General features: G+C 35.1%; 1 protein-coding gene across 1 annotated transcript in view; it reads left to right on the top strand.

Moving 5' to 3' along the window:
* DYNC2H1 (dynein cytoplasmic 2 heavy chain 1) overlaps positions 1-25715 on the top strand; it is a 387388-nt gene that overhangs the window by 4178 nt on the left and 357495 nt on the right. The window contains exons 2-13 of the mRNA XM_024115318.3: positions 794-964; positions 1399-1534; positions 9170-9288; positions 10295-10439; positions 11193-11425; positions 14229-14363; positions 14468-14581; positions 14699-14810; positions 15147-15271; positions 16272-16447; positions 18437-18632; positions 22041-22136. Of these exons, the coding sequence (XP_023971086.1) occupies positions 794-964; positions 1399-1534; positions 9170-9288; positions 10295-10439; positions 11193-11425; positions 14229-14363; positions 14468-14581; positions 14699-14810; positions 15147-15271; positions 16272-16447; positions 18437-18632; positions 22041-22136 (1758 nt within the window). The remainder of the gene's footprint in view (positions 1-793; positions 965-1398; positions 1535-9169; positions 9289-10294; positions 10440-11192; positions 11426-14228; positions 14364-14467; positions 14582-14698; positions 14811-15146; positions 15272-16271; positions 16448-18436; positions 18633-22040; positions 22137-25715) is intronic.

Raw genomic sequence — 25715 nt, 5'->3', positions numbered from 1 at the left:
TGTTGGTTTTTTTTTTTTTTTTTTTGGGGTATGCGGGCCTCCCTCTGCCGTGGCCTCTCACGTTGCGGAGCGCAGGCTCCGGACGCGCAGGCTCAGCAGCCATGGCTCACGGGGCCAGCCGCTCTGCGGCATGTGGGATCCTCCCAGACCGGGGCGCGAACCCGATTCCCCTGCATTGGCAGGCGGACGCGCAACCACTGCGCCACCAGGGAAGCCCACCCTGTAGATTTTTTGATGATAGCCATTCTGACCAGTGTGAGGTGATAATCTAGTTATATGACAATTTAGTAAAAAAGTTTGATCTCAAATACTTTAAGGAAAAAATGTTTGTTCAGATAAAGATGATTTTAGGAGATGGACAAGCTAAGTTTGTTTTGGTAATTCTGAGTATATATTGAACTTAGTTTCATGTAAGATGGTAATTAGCATCCTTGTTATAGAGTTTCTGGAGTGAAGAAGTATACTACTCACCAGTGTGTACCTGGGGCACACAGCTTTGATCTGTAGTATTACTGAATCTGTCTGGAGTGGATGTTAACAATATTCATATAGTGCTTTTTGTTTATAAACCATTTATCAATGTAGCTTTATGATGCAATCACATATAAGCGGGGATACATTTTTAAAACCCAGTTTTTTTTAAGGATTGGTTGTAATATACTATAATTATTTCTAAAGTATAGTTTTTCCAAGGGGTAAAATTACAGTAATATAACATTTTAGGGAAATATATAAATTTTCAAGTATTAACTTTATGAAAATAACATTAAAAATCATTTGTTTATCACTTTAGATTGATTTTGCCGACACAAAATATAAAGTGCTGGTGTTTTTCAAGCTGCGACCTGAAGTAATTACTGATCAGAATCTACATAAAAACATTCTTGTTTCATCTATGTTAGAATCACCTATAAATTCCCTTTACCAAGCAGTACGGCAAGTGTTTGCGCCAATGTTGTTAAAGGTGAGTAAATTAAAGTAGCTTGTATGGTTGTTGTTGTTTTTAGCCTAAGTATTTGGGTAAATACTTTCATACACACAAACGTAAATATTTATTACTTTATTTAGTGGTAATATTATTAGTATTTTAGTTTTTAAATTAAAATATTTTTTCTTTGTAATTAAAATAATTTTAATGTATGCTTTATTGACAAATAGAGAAATTGGAGAAAGATGTAAAATGCAATCTACATCAACTCTTAAATTGCTATAGTAAATGATCTTTATAAAGTTTTAACTGTTGAAAGGACTTTTTTCCCCTCCCTTATGAGATGGAGGTAGTGTCAGGCTTTGAGTGAAACAGATATATTTGGACTTAATTCTTTTGACAGTGTTTTAGGAAACCAGTTTGATTGGCAAGATTTTGATCATTGTATGCTCTTGTCTGTTTTTATTTAGGATCAGGAATGGAGCAGAAACCTTGATCCCAAACTTCAGAATCTTTTGAGTGAACTAGAAGCAGGCTTGGGTATAGTTCTACGAAGATCAGATACTAACTTATCAAAACTGAAATTTAAGGAAGATGACACACGAGGTATTTACCTATAGTTTTATCAAAGAAAATCAAAACAATTGCCTTATTAATACATTAGTAAATTAATATACTTCTTCAAAGATTTCTTTCCACACTTCGGATCTTCTCTGAGCTTGAGCTGCTTTTAAATGAATAGATTTACATATAGATTTGGAGAAGAGGAAAATGTGATCTTTAATAATGTGCAGTTCATGGAAATAGAAAATATAGTTGATTCTCATTATTTGCAGTAGTTCTGTTCTGTAAAGTCACTGTGAACACTCAATTAGCAAATACTGAAGCATTGCTCCTAGGGTCCTGTGAGCCTCTGGTCATAAGATTTTCACCAAATAAACTTGTTTTAGGTGCGTTTGGTTTAGACACGTTATTTAATATATATTGTTGATGAATTGTCATTGAGCTTAAGGGCAACAGCACTGTAACTCTTGCCTGAATGAAGCTTATCTAACACAAGTATTTTCTCTGTAAGGGACTTCACAGTGTTCTTGTGCTAGGAACACTAGACAGCACTTCAGAACCATGCTTGGGGGCCATTTTAAACAGCAAAATCACCAACAAAAAGCACAAAAATGTGAAAAACATGGCACTACATAGACTACAAAAAAGACATTTGTTTACAGTAGGTGATAGAAAATAAGAAAGCAGTGTTGCTTTGTTCATCCTTAGCTGGGAACATATGCATTGGGCAACTCAAATTTTTCACAGCTCTGTGCATGTCTTCAAATGACCACAAAAACATTGAGAGTATTGACTTTGGGTACATATAAATGTTAACAAGCAGGTGACTTCATAAATCCAGAATCTGTGAATAATGAGGATTGATGCTAATTGTATATTTGCGAAGATAATAAGCCAATGACTTTTATTTGAAAATGTATTTTTTTCCTGAAACTAATTGTAATTTTGTGGCTATAGATAAATTATTTCATAAGAACAATTAAGTTGAAATGCATGACATACACAAATCATTAGTTTAAAATATTAGTTGTAGTTTTATACTTTGAATAATAAAATGGGTGCTTTTTGAATCTCATACAACCAGGAAGAATAGTGAATTTACTTCCAGCATGGGATTAAGCAACTAGAGGTTGCCCATTTCATTGGGAAAAATAAAACTATTTTAATTTGCTTATTTTTCTTCCAGTTTTATTGAGATATAATTGACATACAGTACTGTATAAGTTTAAGGTGTGTAGCATAGAGGTTTTTTTTTTTTTTTTTTTTTTGTGGTATGCGGGCCTCCCTCTGCCGCGGCCTCTCCCGTTGCGGAGCACAGGCTCCGGACGCGCAGGCCCAGCGGCCATGGCTCACGGGCCCAGCCGCTCCGCGGCATGTGGGATCCTTCCAGACCGGGGCGCGAACCCGGTTCCCCTGCATCGGCAGGCGGACGCGCAACCACTGCGCCACCCGGGAAGCCCCTAGCATAGAGATTTGACTTAAATATATCAAGCAATGATTATCACAATAAGTTTAGTGACCATCCATCACCTCATATGGATACAAAATTAAAGGAATAGAAAAAAGTCTTCTTTTCTTGTGATGAGAACTCTTAGGATTTACTCTCTTAACTTTCATATATAACATACAGCAGTGCTAATTATATTTATCATGTTGTATATTACATCCTTACTACTTATTTATCTTTTGGAAGTTGTACCTTTTGACCACCTCATCCAATTCCCCTTCCTCCCATCCCCTACCTCTTGCAACTACAAGTCTGATTTATTTTTGTTTGTTGGGTTTTTTTTTTTTTTTTGCGGTCCGCGGGCCTCTCACTGTTGTGGCCCCTCCCGTTGCGGAGCACAGGCTCCGGACGCGCAGGCTCAGCGGCCATGGCTCACGGGCCTAGCCGCTCCACAGCATGTGGGATCTTCCCGGACTGGGGCACGAACCTGTGTCCCCTGCATCGGCAGGAGGACTCTCAACCACTGCGCCGCCTGGGAAGCCCTTGTTTGTTGGTTTTTGACGTATAATTGACCTACAACAGTATGTTAGTTCCTGTTATACAACATAGTGATTTGGTATTTCCGTACATTTCAAAATGATCACCATGATGAGTCTAGTTACAGTGTGTCACCATAGAAAGATATTGCATAGTTCTTGACTATATTCCCCACAGTATACATTTCATACCAGTGACTCCTTTATTTTGTAACTGGTAGTTACAAAATAAATTTTAATCTCCCTCACCCATTTCTTTCCTCCCCCACCCCCCTTCCCTCTGGTAACCACCTGTTTGTTCTCTATATCTGTAATTCTGCTTTTTTTTTTTTTTTTTTTTAAATATTTCTCCTGCACAGCGGGCACAGCAGCTGTTGCTTGGACTTCTTCAGGAACTTGTAGTTGAAGCCGGGCATGGTGGGTGGGCACTGGCAAGCACATGGTGGCCCTACAGCTTGTGCCTCACTCCTACCACAAGCTGGGTTTGGCTCCTGGTGGTGCCAAATCTCTGTAACTCTGCTTTTGTTTTATTTATTCATTTGTTTTGTTTCTTTGATTCGACATATAAGTGAGATCATACAGCATTTGTCTTTCTCTGCCTGACTTATTTAACTTAGCATAATGTCATCTAGGTCCATCCATGTTTTCACAAATGGCAAGATTTCATTCTTTTTTACGGCTGAGTAATATTCCATTATATATATATATATATATATATATACACACACACACACACACACACACACATACACATATATGTATACACCCCACATCTTCTTTATCCATTCATCTGTTGATGGGCACTTAGGTTGCTTCCATATCTTGGTGCGGAGCACAGGCTCCGGACGCCCAGGCTCAGCGGCCATGGCTCACAGGCCCAGCCGCTCCATGGCATGTGGGATCTTCCCGGACCGGGGCATGAACCCGTGTCCTCTGCATTGGCAGGTGGACTCTCAACCACTGCACCACCAGGGAAGCCCCAGCATATATCTTTTTTAATTAGTGTTTTTGTTTTTTTAAGATAAATGACCAGAAGTGTAATTGCTGGATGATATGGTGGTTCTATTTTTTTATTTTTTGAGTAATCTGCATACTGTTTTCCATAGTGGCTGCTCTACTTTACCTTCCCACCAACAGTGCATGATGGTTGCACATCCTCACCAACACTTGTTATTTGTTGCCTTTTTGATAACAGTCATTGACAGTGTGAGGTGGTATCTCATTGTGGTTTTGATTTGCATTTTGCTGATGATTATTGATGTTGAGCATTTTTCATGTGCCTCTTGGCCATCTGTATGTGTCCTTTGGAGAAATGTTTATTCAGATCCTCTGCCTATTTTTTAATTGGGTTGTTTTTTTTTGATACAGAGTTGTATGAATTCTTTATATATTATGGATATTAACCCCTTATCTGATATATTGTTTGCAAATATCTTCTCCCATTCAGTAGGTGGCCTTTTCATTTTGTTGATAGTTTCCTTAGCTGTGCAAAAGCTTTTTAATTTTGTGTAGTCCCATCTGTTTATTTTTGCTTTTGTTTCCCTTGCCTGAGAAGCCAGATCCAAGAAAATATTACTAAGACCAGTGACAAAGAGTGTACTCCCTATGTTTTCTTCTAGAAGTTATGGTTTCAGGTCTTACATTTAAGTCTTTAATCCATTTTGAACTTAATTTTGTGTATGATGGGAGAGAAAAGTCAAGTTTAATTCTTTTGCATGTAGGTCCAGCTTTTCCAACACCATTTAATGGAGAGGCTGTCTTTTCCCCGTTGTATATTCTTGCTTCCTTTGTCATAGATTAATTTCCATAAGTGTGAGTTCATTTCTGGGGTCACTGTTCTTTCCATTGATCTAGGTATCTGTATTTGTGCTAGTACCATACTGCTTTGATGACTGTAGCTTTGCAGTATAGTTTGAAATCAGGGAGCATGATAACTCCAGCTTTGTTCTTCTTTCTCAAGATTGTTTTGGTTTATTTGGGTTTTTTTTTATGTTTCCAGACAAACTTTAGGATCATTTTTCCTAATTCTGTGAAAAATGCCATTGGTATTTTGATAGGGGTTGCATTGAATCTATGGATTGCCTTGGGTAGTATGCTCATTATAACATTATTAATTCTTCCAATCCATGAACGTGGTATATCTTTCCATTTGTTTGTATTGTCTTCAATTTTTTCATCAATGTTTTATACTTTTCTGCATACAGGCTTTTTACCTCGTTAGGTAGTTTTATTCCTAGGTATTTTATTCTTTTTGATGTGATTATAAATGGGATTTTTAAAAAAATTTCTCTTTCTGATAGTTTGTTGTTAGTGTATAGAAATACAACAGATTTATGTGTATTAATTTTGTATCCTGAAATTTTACCAAATTCATATATGAGCTCTAGTAGTTTTTTTGTGGCATCTTGAGGGTTTTCTATGTATAGTATCGTGTCACCTGCAAACAGTGACAGTTTTTCTTCTTCCTTTCCAATTTGGATTCCTTTTATTTTTTTTCTTGTCTGATTGCTGTGGCTAGGACCTCTAATACTATGTTGAATAAAAGTGGTGAGAGTGGCCATCCTTGTCTTGTTCCTGATGTTAGAGGAGCTGCTTTCAGCTTTTCACCGTTGAGTATGATGTTAGCTGTGGGCTTATCATATATGTTATTGATTATGTTGAGGTATGTTCCCTGTATATCCACTTTGTTGTTGAGAGTTTTTAATCATAAATGGATGCTGACTTTTGTCAATTTTTTTCTGTATCTGTTGAGATGGTCATATGATTTTTATTCTTCAATTTGTTAATGTGGTATATCACATTGATTGATTTTTGGATTTGAATCATCCTTGCATCCCTGGGGTAAAACCCACTTGATTGTGGTATATGAACCTTTTAATGTATTGTTGAATTTGGTTTGCTAATATTTTGTTGAGGAATTTTGCATCTATATTCATCAGTGATATTGGCCTGTAATTTTCTTTCTTTTTTTTTTTGTGATATCTTTGTCTGGTTCTGATTTTAGGGAGATGCTGGCTTTGGAAAGTGAAGCATATGGAAGCATATCTTCCTCTGCAGTTTTTGGGAATAATTTGAGTATGATAGGTGTTAACTCTTCTCTACATATTTGGTGGAATTCACCAAAGCATGTGATGTGAAGCCATCTAGTTCTGGACTTTGTTTTTTGGAGTTATTTTTTATAATTACCAGTAATGAAATGATTCAATTTCATTACTGGTAATTGGTCTACACATATTTTCTATTTCTTCCTTGTTCCGTCTTGGGAAACTGTACATTTCTAGGGATTTGTCCTTTTCTTCTAGGCTGTTCATTTTATCGGTGTATAATTGTTCTTAATAATATCTTATGATCCTTTCTATATCTGTGGTGTCAGCTGTAACTTCTTTTTTCATTTCTGATTTTATTGATTTGGGCCCTCTCTCTTTTTTTCTTGATGAGTGTGGCAAAGTTTGTCAGTGACGTTTAATTTTTCAAAGAAGCAGCTCTTAGTTTCATTGATCTTTTCTATTTTTTTTTTTTTTTTTTAGTCTCTGTTTCATTTATTTCGGCTCTGATCTTTATGATTTCTTTCTTTCTTCTAACTTTTGGTTTTGCTTGTTCTTCTTTTTTCTAGTTCCTTTAGGTTTAAGGTTAAGTTGTTTATTTGAGATTTTTCTTATTTCGTGAAGTAGGCTTGTATTGCTATAAACTTGCCTCTTAGAACTGCTTTTGCTGCATCACGTAGATTTTAGATTGTTGTGTTTTTATTTTCATTTTTCTTCAGGTATTTTTTGATTTTTCCTCTGTGATCCATTGATTGTTTGTAGCATGTTATTTAGTCTCTACATATTTGTGTTTTTTTGCAGTTTTTTCCTTCTAGTTGATTTCCAGTCTCAGAGGATTGTGGTCAGAAAAGATGCTTGATATGATTTCAGTTTTCTTTAAATTTGCTGCATCTTATTTTTGTGGCCTAGCATGTGATCTGTCCTGGAGAAAGTACCATGTGCATTTGAAATAAATGTATATTCTGCTGCTTGTGGATGGAATGTTCTATATATATATTAAGTTTATTTTGTCTAATGTGTTGTTTAAGGCCATTGTTTCCTTATTGATTTTCTGTCTGATGATCTGTCCATTGATGTAAGTGGGATGTTAAAGTTCCCTACTATGAATTTATTACTGTCAGTTTCTCCCTTTATGTCTATTAATATTTGCTTTATGTAGTAGGTGCTCCTATGTTGGGTGGCTATATACTTATATCATGTTATATCTTCTTAGATTGATCCCTTGATCAGTAGGTAATGTCCTTCTTTATCATTTGTGAAAGTCTTTTTTTTAATGACTGTAATTAGGCAAATTTTCTTTATTCCAACTTAAATTTTCTTATAGAGGTAATTTTCCACATAAATAAGAGTTAAAATCAGTGTTTTAATATTTTTTAAAAATAAAAAGTTAAAAGACATCAAGTATTCCTTTTGCAGTGTTTTTATTTATCCTTGTAGGGAAGCTTTTTAGTAATTAATTGGACTATAAGAAAAACCATACAGAAAGTTTGTACCACAAAATCATGTGTGACAGTCTTTAAAGTCTTTTTTTATCTGACATAAGTATTGCTTTTTGATTTCCATTTGCATGGAATACATTTTACCATCCCCTTTCAGTCTGAGTGTGGCTTTAGATCTGAAGCAGGTCTCTAGCAGGCAACATATATATGGGTTTTGTTTTTGTATCCATTCAGCCAGTTTAAAGTAATTATTGATAAGTGTGTACTGACTGCCATTTTGTTAATTGTTTTGGGGTTGTTTTTGTAGGTTTTTTTTTTTGTGTGTGTGGTATGCAGGCCTCTCACTGTTGTGGCCTCTCCCGTTGCGGAGCACAGGCTCCAGACGCACAGGCTCAGCGGCCCTAGCTCACAGGCCCAGCCGCTCCGCGGCCTGGGGGATCTTCCTGGACTGGGGCACGAACCCATGTCCCCTGCATTGGCAGGCGTTTTCTCAACCACTGCACCACCAGGGAGGCCCTGTAGTTTGTTTTTGTTCATAGAAATTGTAAAAATTATTTCCTGTGCATCCTTAAGAATACAGAAATGTGCAAAATCAGCAAATGAAACCAGTGACTTGCTGGCTTTTCATTTTCAAATGATTCTATTCTTTTCTTTTCTTCTTTCCTTCCTTCCTTTCTTTCTTCTAGTTTTATTGAGATAATTGACATACAGCACTGTGTAAGTTTAAAGTGTACAGTATAATGATTCGAATTTATATACATCATTAAATGATATTCACAATAAGTTTAGTGAACATCTATTATGTCATATAGATACAAAATTAAAGAAATAGAAACAAAAATTTTTTCCTTATGAGGAGAAATCTCAGCATTTATTCTCTTAAGAACTTTCATATATAACATAAAGCAGCATTAATTATATTTATTATGTTGTACATTATATCTTTAGTACTCATTTATCTTATAACTAGTAGTTTGTTCCTTTTGAGCACCTTCATCCAATTCCCCCTCTCCCCACCCCCACCTCTGTTAACCAGCAATCTGATCTCTTTTTCTATGAGTTTATTTGTTTGTGAGATTTTGAAGTGTAATTGACTTACAAAACTATGTTAGTTCCTGGTGCACAATATAGTGTTTCAATATTTCTTTACATTTCAAAATGATCAGCATGATAACAGTTGGTATTTCTCACTTTTCCTTCTCGCTTTTCAGGTATTCTTACACCAAGTGATGAGTTCCAGTTTTGGATAGAACAAGCTCATCGTGGAAGTAAACAGATTAGTAAAGAAAGAGCCAGTTATTTTAAAGAATTATTTGAAACAATTGCAAGAGTACGTGATTCATACATAGTTATATATCAGGTTTTGAGAGAAGTACCTTAGCATTCAGTTTTTACTAGATTTATCTCTGTTTTAAAATCATCACTTGATGGTTCTGGACAAAATATATTCTTCAGATGTAGCAGGGTTTGCTTAAGATATGTATTTAAACTGAGTGCAACTTAGAAGTCCAAACTTTTAAAAAAGCTAAATTCTAATCTCTAGAAAATGTTTTTCTCAAAAACATAATTACTTTCCTGCAGGTAGATAGGAAAAAAACAGAAACCTAATACTAACAGAGGTTTATCCTGTGGAGGTAATATGTTCTTTGGAAAAATTGTTTACTTTTTTCAAATTAGCATTTTGGAGGAATCTGAAATATAAAAAGTCTTAGTTTGTTACTTATTAGATTGATTATTCCTTGGTGTATCTATGGAGAGGTTAAATAAGTGACCATTTTGAGTGTTTTTTACAAAATCTATTCTTTTCAAAATAAATATTTTCAAAATAAATATTTAGTAATTTTTTATTCATTCCCAATATTATTTCATTAATATCATTTGAATGAAGTGTTTGAAATGGTTTAAAACTTTTTTCCTAGCAGTGATATACCATGTACTATGTTTGTATTATTGGTAACATCGTACAACCCAGGAAATGAATCAATAAAGATATATGAGGTGAAATGGGTAGTGTACATATGGTGTTAAGGCCACTTCTATTAGGTAAATAAAAGAAATGTCCCGAATTTAAAGGAAATTAGGCCAAGGGTAAAAATAAATTTATAGAGTTTATGCAATTCTTATTTTTCCTTCTGGCTTTCATGAAATTTATGTTTGTGAAGGAACTTATAGGGTATTTGCTTAAAGAAGTAATATATCATCTGATAGAAGAAGAGGAGAAAATAATATGGCAGATATTAGAGATGTAGCATTTGAAAAAGTCTGAGAACATTTTGACTATATTGCCCAAGGTACAAATATGATTATGTTTAAAAATGAATGCATTTTGGTTTTAGGAGTTTTATAACTTGGATGGTCTGTCCTTACTGGAAGTGGTTGACTTGGTGGAGACAACTCGGGATGTTGTAGATGATGTGTGGAGACAGACAGAACATGATCATTATCCTGAGTCACGAATGTTACATCTCTTAGATATTATAGGTACTAGTAAAGAAATAAACTTTTGCAATTTTGGAAGCCTGACTTATTTTGTTTTCTGTTTTTTCCTAAAATGTTCCTTAATACAGTAATTGTTGCTTAAAATAACTCTTAGAGCAAATCATATAGGATTATTTAAGTAGATATTTGTACATAGTTGGTTAATTTAAATCATAGTGTCAGATTTCTTTGACTATAATATAACTAAATTAACATAGATTTTTCATCCCTATCTATGTATTAATTTAGACTTTATTTTGTAATGAAATGGAAAGTTTAATATACATTGGGTTATCTGTCGACATTAAAAATACGTATACTTTTTGACCCAGAATATAACTTTCTCATTGTTATCCTAAGAAAATGTTAGACAAGTACCTAAATGTGTATGTAAAGGATATTTATTACAGCTTTGTTTGTAAAATGAGAGTAGAAACAAATAGCAATTGAGAATTGGTTATGTAATGCTATGTCCATACTGTGGGCTCTGCAGCCTTTAAAAAATGTGTATATATTTCTATACTTCAAAGATATGCATGATATATTGAAAGATGCAGAAATACAAATATGTGTGTGTATGTGTGTTTTTAAAAAATATTGTTATTAACAGTGCCCATCTAAAGGTGTGGATGTGGTATTTCATAGATCCTTGGTTTGCTAATTTGTGTATTATTTTAATTTTGTAAAAAGCATATGTTTCATAATTATTTCGTAAAAAGGTATGTTCATTAAAAAGTTTGTTTTACGTGTTATTAGGTGGCTCCTTTGGAAGATTTGTTCAGAAAAAGTTGGGAACTTTGAACCTATGGGAAGATCCTTATTATCTTGTGAAGGAAAATATGAAAGCTGGGATTTCAATTTGTGAACAGTGGGTTATTGCCTGTAGTCATCTAACAAGTCAGGTGTGGCAGCGCTATGTACCTCATCCGTGGAAAAATGAAAAATATTTTCCTGAAACACTTGACAAACTTGGCAAACGCCTTGAAGAGGTATGTTTGATTATTTGGGTCTTTGTTTTAAGTGTGAAGTAGGTCCTCACTTGTTTGAGAATGCGTTTTATAATTAATAAGAACTACACATCTGATAGAACTTGTTTAAACTTTTGGGAGAGAATAAGAGGTAAAGTTCATATGAGATGACTTATGAAGTTGTGTGGTACAGTACCAGGTGCCCAGTGGGTACTAAGTGCTGGTTTCCACTTCCTTTCTTTTTTTTGGTTTGTGGCTATTCAGTTTGTAAGTTGTGAACTTTTATTTTGTTCTTCTTTGTTTTTAAAAAGACAGTCAACCCACTTGTCTAGGTATGGAAGCTCTCACACTTTCTCTTCGCTCTTGAAATTTTTACAAGCGGAGACAGCTTTTCGGGGAGTACTCAGTGGAAATATTTGAAACGGCTGCTTAATTTATATAAGTTATGAGTTTCAGTATAGAACTTAGATGTTTAGCTTGAAGGGGCAGGCAAAATGGGAATATGTGAAGATTGCAAAGTGACTTTTTCCCTTTGGGCTTAAGGGAACCATTGTTCTTGGGGATTTTTTGTTGTTGTAATTTTTTTTTTTTTTTTTTTTTTTTGGCCATGCTGTGCAGTTTGGGGTATCTTAGTTCCCAGACTAGGGACTGAACCTAGGCCCAGGCAGTGAAAGCACTGAGTCCTAACCACTGGACCAACAGGGAATTCCTGTTGTTGTGTTTTTTTTTTTTTTTTTTTTTTTGCGGTACATGGGCCTCTCACTGTTGTGGCCTCTTCTGCTGCGGGGGCGAGGCTCCGGGCGCACAGGCTCAGCGGCCATGGCTCACGGGCCCAGCCACTCCGTGGCATGTGGGATCCTCCCGGACCGGGTCACGAGCCTGTGTTCCCTGCATCGGCAGGCGGACTCTCAACCACTGCGCCACCAGGGAAGCCCCCTGTTGTTGTGTTTTTAAACCTTTTCATTATGAGAAATTTCAAACATACACAAAAGTAACATAGTACAGTGGATGTCAGTGTATCCATCACTCAGTTTCAGCAGCCACTGACAATGTTCAGTTCCTGTTCCATCTTTGTCTCCCCTGCCTTCCGTTTTTTTGCTGGAGTATTTTTTTTTTTTTTTTTTTTTTTTGCGGTACGTGGGCCTCTCACCGTTGTGGTCTCTCCCGCTGCGGAGCACAGGCTCCGGACGCACAGGCCCAGCGGCCATGACTCACGGGCCCAGCCGCTCCGCAGCACGTGGGATCCTCCCGGACCGGGGCACGAACCCACGTCCCCTGCATTGGCAGGCGGACTCTCAACCACTGCGCCACCAGGGAAGCCCCTGCTGGAGTATTTTTAAAGCCAATCCAAGAAATCTTATACTTTTACCCTTAAGACATAATCATAATACCAATATCAGCCCCAACAAAATGACAATAATTTCTTAATATCATTATGTATCTAATCAATATTCAAGTTTCCTGATTGTCTCAGAAATTTTTTTAATTACTAAATGTTGGTTTACTTGAACCAGGTTGCTTCATAGGCAGTATTATATAGTTCTTATACATTAGAGGAGGCAGGTAATGTCTGGTTTTCCCATGTTCATGAGTTAAGTTTGATCTGTGGGTTCATGTATGATAGGCCTGATCCATCTGTTATAATGCTCTTCATCAGCTTTTTCTGAATGATTTATCGTGAGGAGTTGGAAAATGATGATTTTCTAATTCTGTTGTTCTTTCTGCATTTATTAGTGATGTTGGAAGAACTTGTCTTCATCAGTTTTTTAGTGACCCTGAAATATAGTTTGTATAGGAATGGTAGTATAGACAATTAGTTTTTATTTATCATTTTTAGTATAGTGAACAATAAGTTAGTATCAGTAAGTTCCATAGGCAGTCAATGAAATGCTTTTTAATAGTATCATTATGAACCTATGATTATTTATGAGTTTCAACCCATTGTAGTTTTTATCATAGTTATTATTACTATATTCAAATTGTCCCATCTTTGGACAGTGAGTACCCCTTTACATTGGCTCTGTGTCATTTTTGGCATGAATCCAGTATTTCTTTGATAATTTCCTTACATTCTGGCCCCTCAAAATGTACTGGCCCATCTACATTTTCTGTTTCATACCTGGAATTAGTAATTTCTCCAAAGATCCTTGTTCTTATTAGTGGAAAATGATATTTAGCAACAACAATCTGGTTGAGGAAGTAGTAAATGTTATTTAATTATCAATGCTTTTAGGCTGTCTCAGTAGGCAGCATTGTTAAATTGGTACTTTTGTTTTTATCAAGAGAATAATAAATCATGAGTTTGTTCTGATATTTTCAAGTCAAATGGAAGATTATAGCATTTTTACTTAGCCTTTTTGATTACCTTTTGATGGTTGGTAGAAATTTTAAATACAAAATGAAATAAATTGTTTTCCAGCTGTTCATAGATTATACATAACGGAGTTGTTAACATATTGTTTCATTATTAGAAGTGCAATTTAAGGCAGAATAATGGAAATCAGAAGTTTTTACTATAGTAAGGAGGAGAGACTCTAAAACTTTACCTAAATGAGCTTTGAACATAGTTTAAAAATATTTAGATTTTATATATGTTAACTAGATTTGAGCACACTGATTGATAGTAGTGTGATGATACAGTATGTCTTTGAGTATCACTTTGATTATTGATGAGTAGTAATTACCAAGATTACAGTTCAGATTTATTGTTCATTTCAGAGAATCTAGGTTGAAGAAATTCTTGCCCAATATCTTTAGATTTTAGACTATTTGTGCTGATGTATTGATTTAAATAAATTTGTTGTTTCAATATTTTATGTTTTAGGTCTTGGCTCTTAGAACAATTCATGAGAAACTTCTCTATTTTTCACCTGCCAGTGATGAGAAAATCATATGCTTGGCTCGAGTATTTGAACCTTTTACTGGCCTGAATCCTGTGCAATATAATCCATATACTGAGGTTGAGTATATATGTATTTGTCTATATCATTTCCTGTTTGTGGGTTCTTTTTAAAGGCCGATTTAAAAAATATTAAAGTCTAACAATATTGTTAATTTGTTTAGCCTTTATGGAAAGCTGCAGTGTCTCAATATGAAAAAATTATTGCACCTGTGGAACAAAAAATATCAGGAAAATTAAAAAATTATATTTCAGAAATTCAGGATAGTCCACAGCAGGTAAAATATTGAAATATTTAACTTTTAATATTTCCCTTAAGCTATTTGAGGAGATACTCATGTTTTTACCTAGTCAATTCACTTGGGATGAACATATACTTATTTGTTTCATATTAGCTTCTTCAAGCATTTCTGAAATATAAAGAGTTGGTGAAGCGTCCAACCATAAGCAAAGAATTGATGCTAGAAAGAGAAACTTTATTGGCAAGACTTATGGACTCAGTTAAAGGTAAAAGTTTATCAGAGATTATAGTATTTGCTTGAAAAAATATTTTTGTAGATTCCTTTTTCCTTTGTTGTATACCACTTAGGATTAAGATATTGTATTTTATGACATCTGTATGTTGACGGTTAATCTACTATTTCTGTAATAAATGAGAGATTTCTTGAATTAACTGGTTATTTTCTTTCTCTCACTTGATGTGTGGAGAGGTCCCTGAGGGTAAAGGACCAACTGTTACTATTTTTCTATTCACAATATTTGACATAGTGTTTGGTACATGGAAGGCATTTAGGAAATCTTTGCTGAATGTGTGTAATCATTTATTTGATTTAAATTTTATAGACTTTCGATTAGATTTTGAAAACCGATGCCGTGGAATTCCTGGTGATGCATCTGGACCACTTTCTGGCAAAAACCTTTCAGAAGTTGTCAATAATATAGTTTGGATTCATCAGCTGGAACTGAAGGTATTAGTTTTAATAAGTGTTGAAGAATACTAATTGTAAAATGTGCTAAATTAATGTTGAAGGCACTCTAGAACTTTAGTGAGAACATTAAGAAAAAATTCTTTGTTTTCCTTGGCATTTTCATGTGGAAATGTAGAACTCTGAAAAATATATAATTTTCAAAGGATTTTTAAATTCTTTGAAGTGTATCTTTGTAGAATTTTGGTACGTACAAAGTCTGTCTGCAAGTATGTTTATGTAAATAAATCATCCTACGTTGAAAGGAAGTTAAAGGAATGGTGAAAGGTAATTATGGTATTGCCTAAGGTTGTGGCAGCAATTTATATAGTTAAAGGACTATTATTTTAATATTATCAAAGTTGATCTAAGAATCTTATGTGCTTACTAATTAGTATGTGGTACAATATCTTGCATTCGACTCATGTAATAAATATTAATTGGTTTTAATGTATGATTAAGAGCAAGCAAATATAGAGTGTTATAAAGGCTAGCATATTTGAGAGATCTGTTTATTCGAGTTTATATTTTGATGTTTTTTCTGTAATATTCTGCCTAACTTTGTTAGTCAGCTTTCCAAGTTGCGACAATCTTCTTTGTATACTTGTGGAGGAAAGGCATTTCTCTTCTTTAATTGGCATCCAGATTGGCCTAATTATTGTTTGAACTATTAACCACAGCATTTAATAAAGGGCTCAAATTATTGCATAACATATTTAGGAGTATTGCTGAATTCTTGGAGTTTCACCTGAATTTTCCTTATTGTACCCTTCAAATTATGCCTTGTATGTGTTATCTTTTGTGTTTTGCTATTCTGAGGTTGTATAATTCAGAAGCAAAGTAGGGGTTGATATTCTTAAATTCACTGGCAAATCTTCTATTTTACTGTTTACATATGAATAGGAAAATAATTTCTGAATCACAGAACAGAGAAGAGAGCTGATGTTATGCTAATTTTGTTAGAATTTAAATAATAAATATTCTTGTAATTTGTCTTTTTAAGGCAGATGATACTATCAAGATTGCAGAGGCTCTTTTATCTGACTTGTCAGGATTTCGATCTTTCCATCGAAGTGCTGAAGATCTCTTAGACCAGTTTAAACTATATGAACAAGAACAATTTGATGATTGGTCCAGGGATATTCAATCTGGCTTGTCTGATTCCAAATCCGGTTTGTGGTAAGTATAAGTATACTAAGCAGTGAAATTTACACAAGAATCTTTTTTCTTGTGTTATTAATCCAAATGACAAGATGTAATTAATCATCTCTACTCCTCTCTCCTTTCTCCAAACTTGCTGCTGCTTTTAGAATTTTTTTTTTGTTTAGGTTTTGATGATCAACTTTAAGTCATTAAGGTTGGAAACTTTGACTGCCTTCCTTTTGCTTCTCATATCTATTCTCCAGAACTGCAGATTCTTATTTTGGAATTAGGCTTTCATGCTCCCATGTTTTTTCGTTACTCGTATACGTATGTTTTCCTACCTTTTTATGCTAATATTATATACCCCCCATACATATTGTAAGCTAAAGTTTCGTTATTTTTAAGCTCCTTGAGATGAAGAATGTTTCTTCATGTTGTCCGACATTATAAGGATTTGATAAATATTTATTAAGCTATATTGAATGTAATTTAATAGGTTGACCTAATTATTCCAATGGATATTTAAAATGGATGGCGTAGAAATACCATTGTTTATTTTTTCAGGTCAACTTTCCCCATTATATTATTGTCTGTAGTTTTAGAAACTTGCCATGTTTTAGCTTTTAGAAACTTGTTACTTTCTAAAAGTAACTTTGGCCATAATATGAAATTCCGTTTGTTTTCCCTATACTGCTGCAATGAATAATTAGGTCAAAAGTGGTAGCTTCCTAAACTGAATGAATAATTTTTTTTCTTTTATCTTGCATTTTGGTTTTGGAAGAAGAATGAAAGAACCAAAGGTGATAAGGCATAATGATTATAACTTTATGTCATTTAACCCTTTCCCTTTCTACCCTGAACCTAAAATATTAGAGATGATCCCCCCCCAAAAAGTAAAGAGTTCTTTAGTCAATTAATTTTGGAGAATTTGCACGTTTATCACTACGGCTCTGGTGGAGATCCACTGTGTAAGACAGAGTACCAAAAGGACTGAGATCTGCAGTAAAAAAAGCTGTTTAACTTTATTCAACCTATTTTTTTCTCATTTGGTGATGAAACTTCTGACTCTCACTTTTTTTTGGGTAAAACCCATCATTGTCGCATAGAATCAAGTGTTTTGGGACATATTTCAGGATATGCTGGTATGTAGAAACTAATTTTGAATACTGGTTTCAAATAAAGGCAAAAAGTGTCACTGTTACAATTTTCTGATAAGCTTTATGTTCTTATAGGACAGTTTGGGCTAAATTATTATTTTAAGACATTTTAAAGTATCTGCTTTTTATAATGCTTCGTTTTATGCATTGTTAAGTAGGCTGAATAGATTTGTTCTTTGCTTTTCAGTAACTTACTTTCTAAGACCTGCAAGTTCTCCTAATTGTGAAAGTGATTTGAAAGAAAGCATTATATAAACATGATCCTGAAAGAAGGGTCATGAAAACATAATGCTTTTAATTTCCCTCAGCATTTTCACAGTCCATGGAGACTTGAGTGCCCCAATGTAAAATTTGCTATTGTGGCTTTTAGAAGAAACACAAAGAAAAGACAGTCTTTACATAGTGAAATGAAGAGTGTAGAAGAATGAAATATTTGAATATCTCTACTCCTAGTATTTTGATGTTATTTATTATTGATCCTTTAAAGAGAGTATTAAAGAACCAAGTAGGCTGACTAAAAATCTAAGATACCTTTTAGAAAATGAATAAAAACCTTTTCTCTTTATGATGGATTTGATGTTTATTTTGAGTCTTAGCTGAAGGTTAAGAGATTGATTTTTCTGACTTCAAAAGCTGCTTGGTTGAAATATCGATATGATGGTATATTTTGGATGTTGTAGTTTGTTATCAAGATCTGAATTGTGAAATACTGTATGAAAAAAATATAAGTTGAAAACTATAATTAAAATCTTATTTTTACTTTGAGTTAATAGTTTTTACAACTTCTCTGTAAGTATAAAATTATATTTTTCATCTATCACAAGAGTGAGAACATGAAATTTTAAAAGTTATTTATTTTGTATTGTAGTATTGAGGCTAAGAGTCAGATTATGGAGTTGGATCCTAATGATGGATCATTAAAAGTGCATTATTCAGATCGGTTGGTGATTCTTCTGAGAGAAGTTCGTCAGCTTTCTGCACTTGGCTTTGTTATTCCTGCCAAAATACAGCAAGTTGCAAACATTGCACAGAAATTCTGCAAGCAAGCAATTATTCTGAAACAAGTAAGAAATGATATTTTTGAAAACATGGCTATTCTGAGTTCATTACATTAGAGTATTTTAAGGGCTTTGCTTTCTGCTTTTGATTTTGTTAGGCTAATAGAATAGCACAATTAAGTCTTGTGAAGTTACGGTTTGCTAAATGACTGCATTACAAAATTTGCTTTGTAGTCCCCTATATGGGACTCTTATTAATTTGAGGTATTACTGTTACTGCTTTTCATTCTAAAAGCATTTAGAAAAATAGAATATTATTTTCTCTTTTATTCTTCTTTTATGTTACTAGAGTGGATCTTAAAGGGCTTTCTAATTAAGGGTCCTCTGTCTGCCTTCTAGGGGCAGATTCTTAGAAAATTACCGAGCTGATGGACTGGGCTTTGTTTTTGGTCATTTCCTTGGTCTACCTGAAGCACACTGCCATCAAATCATTTACCTGTTTAAAACCAACTATTATTACCTCATTGTCTCTCTGCTTAGCATGTATACAAGACCCTTCTTAATCATATCCTAGCTGACCTTACTGATTATGGCCTTCACTCCCTATACTCTTCCCTCTCATGTTGCACCCGGTGCTTTAGTAATATGAAACTTGGCTCTTCTCTGAACTTGTCATTATGCACTGATACCTGTTCCCTCTGATCGAAGAACTCCAAGTTATCCTTTAATTCCCAACTCAAAAGTCACTTTAATAGTTGCGTCTTCTTTTAATTGATTGTTCCTTATTTTGTGTGCAGTGTGCAAATCACTCTTAGAACACTTTTATGTAGTATTGGAGTTTTATATTTTTTCTCTCATTAATTAATAGATCTTAGAGGGCAGGAACAATATCTTGTGAGTATTTGGTTTCTCATTCTTTCATCCAATAAAGATTCTTTGAGCACTTGTACTGCCAGGCACAGTGTAGTGAGGATATAAAAATGAATATATTACTGCCACACTCTGGTACAGAGTTTCTCAGCCTTGGTACTTTTGGACAACTTCTTTTTTGTGGGGAATGTCCTGTGCATTGTAGGATGTTTAGCAGCATCCCTGGCCAGTAGCACCTACCTAGTCCTGACAATCAAAAATATCTCCAGACATTGCCAAATGTCCCCTTGGGTGCAAATCAGCCATGGTTGAGAACCACTGGTGTAGTGGGAGAAAGCAAACTAAACACTGAGTTCTCATTAAATATCAGGGCTTCTGGTAGATACTGTATTTATATTATTTCAATTACCCCCACCCCCATATTTCACTGATCTAATTGGGGATCAGATTTGTAACATAGTTTTCCCAGTACTACACAGCTAGTAAGTTACGAAGTTAGGATTTAATACCAAGTCTCCCTGACTCCAAAGCCCATATTTATTCCATTCCAATTCATATAGTGATGACAGATAGTGAACAAGTAGATACAGTGTTTAATGAATACTATATTATAGATAGATGTTCAGAAAGTCCTGTGAAAGCATAGAGGTGGGAATTTTCAATTATTTTCCTGGGTAGGGTAGAGATAGTATCAGATAAATCTTTACAGAGGAATGATGTTTAACGTGAGTTTGAAAGAGCATACATATGTTTTCTCAAGAGCACAAGGTAGTGTGAGTGATCATTTCAGATAGAGGGACTATATATTCCAAAGCAGAGAGGCTTGCTGACTTCTCTATCCTAAGTATTTAGTCTAACAAAATAAAAGCTCAAAAGATGCTTGAATGATCATATAGTGTTTGTATTTACCCCTGGAAGAGCACCTAGGAGAAAGTATTGTGTATACCTTTACTTATGAGCACACATTTAGCTAGAGTGGGGGCTATGAAGTAGGATGTTGGATAGAAAACAGTATGGCCAGATTGCTATAGTTTTATGTATTATTTTGCTTCTAGTTTTCCTGATTGGGCTTTTTCTGGGACTACTATTATGGTACAGAACAAATAGAGTGGTTATTCCCCACGAAATAAAGTATATTTTTATGCATACTAGTGGAAAGAAGTGACTTGCTATAAAATTAGTTAAGAAACATTTTTTAAGCGCCTGCTCTGTGCCAAGAATTTTTGACATGCTAGGGATACAAAAATTAAGACAGTCTTCTCAAAGTCCTTAATTAAACTCACTGCACGGTGTCCACTTGATCTTCTTCCCTGAACCTGTCCTTTTTCCCTGACAGAGTTGACAGTGTCCTCTTTTGTCCACCAGGGTACCTTGTAGGTATCTCTATTTTTTGATTCATTGATTAATTCAACAAACGTTTACTGAGTGACACTATTACGGGACATAGATAGCAAATGCATGAATAATACAGTGTTAGGTAGTGATAAGCACATATTTGAAGAAAAAGAAAACAGTAATAGGACTGTGATAAATACTGCTATTTTATACAGAATGACCAGGGGAGGCCTTAATGAAAATGTAATATTTGAGAAGAGACATGGCATAAAATGAGCGAAAGAACCATGCAGATATCTGGAGGAAGACTGTTGCAGGCAGAGGGAATGAGTGACTTTCAGAGTTTCTTAGGGAAGACTCTAGAGTTAGGTAAATAGCAAGGAGGTCAATTTCACTGCAGTGCAATTAGGGAGGGGTTGGTGGGGGCTAAAGGCCAGTTTATGTATAATGTGCCAAGGTAAGGATTTTAGATTTGGATTTCATTCTTAAGTGTGTAGGGAAACCATTGGAAGGTTTCAGGTAAGAATTTTAGGATTTTACATTTTATTCTCAAATATTTTGGGGAGTCATTTGAAAGTTTTGAATAGGCTAAAGGTATGATATGATTTATGTTTAAGAAAGGACTATTCTGGCTACTCTGAATGCTTTGAATAGACCATAGGGCCACAGTTGGGAACAGACCAGTTCAGATACTGTTGCACTGGTCTTGCCAGGACATGAGGGTGCTTGAATTGGGGTGGGATTGATGGAGGTGGGTGAAGTGGTTGAATTCAATGTATGTTTTGAAGGCACAGTCAGTAGACTTCTACTGGTGTGGGATGTGAGAGAAGCGTTAAGGACAACTCAAAGGTTTTTTTTGGTCTGAGGAATGGGTAAATCATTGTGTTATATACTGATGAAGGAACAGGTTCTTAGAGTTGCAAGAATAAGTTCACTTTTTTAGCACTTTAACATGCTTTACTGGTTTCCTCTGTGTTCCCTATGAGACTGTGAACTTCTTGATTCCAGGGACTAGGTTTTATAGTCTTTGTTTAATCACCCACCAGAACATGACTTGGCAGATTATAGGAACTCAGCACATACTTACACTTGCTGCTTTTGTATGTTAATACATGTGTAAGTGCTCTATTGGAGATGAAATACTAATTTTTTGCTAAATTTTATAATTGGGAAGAGTTAATATTTCCATTCAAATAATTAAAAATGAAAAATTTAAAATTAAGTTGCTGTTTATTATTAATTATTCCTAATTGGAATTTTACTTTGTAGGTGGCACATTTTTACAATTCTATCGATCAACAAATGATTCAAAGTCAGAGACCAATGATGTTACAATCTGCCTTAGCATTTGAACAGATAATTAAGGTAAATGGACTTTCTATGCTATTATAATTAGATTTTACATGTGAAGTGTTTCTTATTTCTTAGTTTTTTCGTATACCCTTCAGCTTAACACAGCCATTGATCTAAGGCTTTATTTTGCTCCCCAGTGACTTCCTTCAGTCTTAACAAGTAACAGTTTTTACAACTGTAGATTTAAACAGTTACAATGTTTCACATATTTTGGTGCTGATTTTGATGAATTGAATTTATATATATATAGTACAGTAAGTCCCCTACATATGAACCTTCAAGTTGCGAACTTTCAAAGATGTGAACGTGCGTTCCATCAACATCAGGCATGAGTGAAACTGCAGCTTGCCTCCGGCTCCTGTTGCTGATGATCCTTCAGCTGTACCATCTCCCACCCCTTCTCCCTCCTCCAGTCAGTAACTCTTCTTGCCTGTTCACTCGATGCCAGCCCCTTTATGCCAGCTGTTGTACTGTACTACTGTACTTTTCAAGGTACTATACTGCTAAGATTAAAAATGTTTTTTAATTTTTTGTGTCTGTTTGTTTTTTATGTATTATTTGTGTGAAAAGTATTATAAACCTATTACAGTACAGTATAATATAGCCGATTGTGTTAGTTGGGTACCTAGGCTAACTTTGTTGGATTTGCAAACAAATTGGACTTATGAACGTGCTCTCGGAATGGAACTCGTTCGTATGTAGGGGACTTACTGTGTACAAACTTGTATGCTATCATATTTACTTATTCACTGAAGTGCGAGGTCCTTATATACAAGACTCTTTAGTGCTTTTCCATCGTCTCCTGATTTTATAATTTAAGTTTTATTTGCTCTTTATCTACGCTTATTTAAATATCCACACATATGAAGTTAGGAAAACCCACACTAGTTTTTAAACTGTTAGTATGTGACTGCTCACTTTTTGAAATAAACATTTTTAGTCTTCAGAGACATGAAATATTTTAAAAAAGAAGTAGAAGAGGGATATACCCATTAATTCTTCTTTTATTTAAAGTGGATAGCTAGTTGTGTCATGGTTCTCAAGACCACCCCCAGGTTCTGTGATTTACTAGGAGGACTTATAGGCCTCAGGGTTTGGTTGTACTCAGAGATGATTTACTTATGATTTATTACAGTGAGAGGATGCAAAGCAAAAATCAGCAAAGGGAAAGGTACATGGGGTGAAGTCCTGGGGAAACCAGGTGCAAGCTTTCAAGAGTCCGTTCCCAGTGGAATCACCCAGGGCATGCTTAATTTCTCCAGCAAGAAGTAACACATGTGAAATATTGCTTTACTAGGAAAGATCATTAGCAACTCATTGCCCAGGCTTTTATTGGGGACTGGTCATGTAGGTATCTTCTGCCTTAATATGTACCAAAATTCCAGATTCCCAGAAGACAATCAAGTGTTCAGCATAAACCATATTGTTTAGGTACAGTGAGCCACTCTTAAAAATTAAAGTGGTGGGAACTCTTCCAAAATCCAAGTTCTCAGATGCCAGCTAAGGGCCAATCTTTTAAGCAGAGCTTTATTTATTTATTTATTTATTTTCTGTGGTACGTGGGCCTCTCACTGTTGTGGCCTCTCCCATTGCGGAGCACAGGCTCCGGACGCGCAGGCTCAGTGGCCATGGCTCACGAGCCCAGCTGCTCTGCGGCATGTGGGATCTTCCCGGATCGGGGCACGAACCCGTGTCCCCTGCATCGACAGGCGGACTCCCAACCACTGCGCCACCAGGGAAGCCCTAAGTTAACTTTTTAATGCACACTAGTTCTCAGGCTTAAAATTTACTAGAAGTTATATAATTCATATTATAGATGTTATTAAAATTTTTTTCTTATTGGCAAAGCTCAATATGAGTTTATGATGGAAAGTTTCAAAAATATAGGTAAACAGAACAAATGTTTTATGATTGTACTACCAAGAGAAGGCCATTCTTAACAGTGTATATGTCCTTTTAAACTTTTTTTCTGTGCATATTTACAAGTGTACTTTTTGAAAATGGGATAATACTTTATTATTTTTAAACTTTTTCACCTAATAGATAATGTTTTAAATCAGAATGTTCAGAACCCTTTCTTCTCTAATAAATGTATTCAAAGTTACATCTGTTGATATTTCTGAAGAGGAAGCTTATTTTGAGAAATTGGGTTGCGAGAAGTAAATAATTATATTTAGCATATGTTAAATGAGATATAGTAGGGGACAAAAACTAAGATAGCAGGAGAAGGAACACTAAAGTACTTAATACTCCCCTGGCCACTCTCTATATTGGAGAGCAGGAACTATAATTTATTTATTTTTATACTCTAGTGATACAACAGTCAGTAGTGTGTAGTAATTATTCAGTAAATATTTTTTGAACTGATTCACAGAGTATTCTATTGAATTTATTATAATTGTTTAATGTCATTCATTCATCAGCTGTTTATTGAGGGTCACTATATGCCAGAGACTTGCTGTGCCTTAATATATACCAGTTCAAGTGAAGTATAGAAACCTCACTTGTAGTTAGGTCTCTTTACCCTCTTCATTTTTATATATTTGTCTTAAATATTTAGTAACCTTTACATACATGAAACACTGCATCAGATGGGGTTTGCTTCAATCATCAAATATGATTTAAGAAACTCATGAGAAGGATAGTTTATTTTTTATTTATGTTTTCCACATCCCAATGTTCTTTTTTCCTTTCTAAAGTTCCACGCTTTTTTAAAAAAAAAATCATTTCCTTCTTATTGAGAAAACTTCCTTTAGTCATACTTTTAAGAGTAGGTTTGCTAGTGACAAATTCTCTTAGTTTTTGTTTGAGAATGTTTTTATTTTCCCTCATTCCTGAAGGATATTTTCAGCAGATATATAATTCATGGTTGACAGTTGTTGTCTATTTTTTTTAGGGAAATTGTTTCTAAGTTACTTTTTTTTTAATGTTTTATTTATTTTATTTTATTTATTTATTTTTGGCTGCATTGGGTTTTCCTGCTGCACATGGGCTTTCTTCTAGTTGCGGCGAGTGGGGGCTGCTCTTTGTTGCAGTGCGTGAGCTTCTCATTGCGGTGGCTTCTCTTGTTGTGGATCATGGGCTCTAGGCTCATGGGCTTCGGTAGTTGTGGCTCATGGGCTCTAGAGCACAGGGTCAGTAGTTGTGGTGCATGGGCTTAGTTGCTCCGCGGCATGTGGGATCTTCCTGGACCAGGGCTCGAACACGGGTCCCCTGCATTGGCAGGCGGATTGTTAACCATTGTGCCACCAGGGAAGCCTGACAGTTGTTTTCTTTTAGCACTTTAAAATGTTGTTCCACTTCCTCCTGGCCCTCATGGTTTTAGCTGAGAAATCCATTGCCATTCAGATTTGCATTCCTTTCTAAGTGATGCATTGTTTCTCTCTGAAACAGTGAGGTACAGCTTGAGGACAGGGTGAGTATATATGTTAAAATTTCTGCTGGGCTCTGCAGATACCATCCTGACAAAAATGGAACACTGACTTGCACTGCTTCCTTTTCAGATGAGTGGAGTTGAAGTTTAGTGCCCCCTTTTCCCCTATTGACACCTTCCCACGAAAATGGGACTCCAATTGGCAGTGTCTTGTTGCC

The sequence above is a fragment of the Physeter macrocephalus genome, chromosome 16 (assembly GCF_002837175.3).
Source record: "Physeter macrocephalus isolate SW-GA chromosome 16, ASM283717v5, whole genome shotgun sequence".
In the NCBI taxonomy this organism is placed as follows: domain Eukaryota; kingdom Metazoa; phylum Chordata; class Mammalia; order Artiodactyla; family Physeteridae; genus Physeter; species Physeter macrocephalus.
This window is presented reverse-complemented; position numbering and strand designations above follow the sequence as displayed.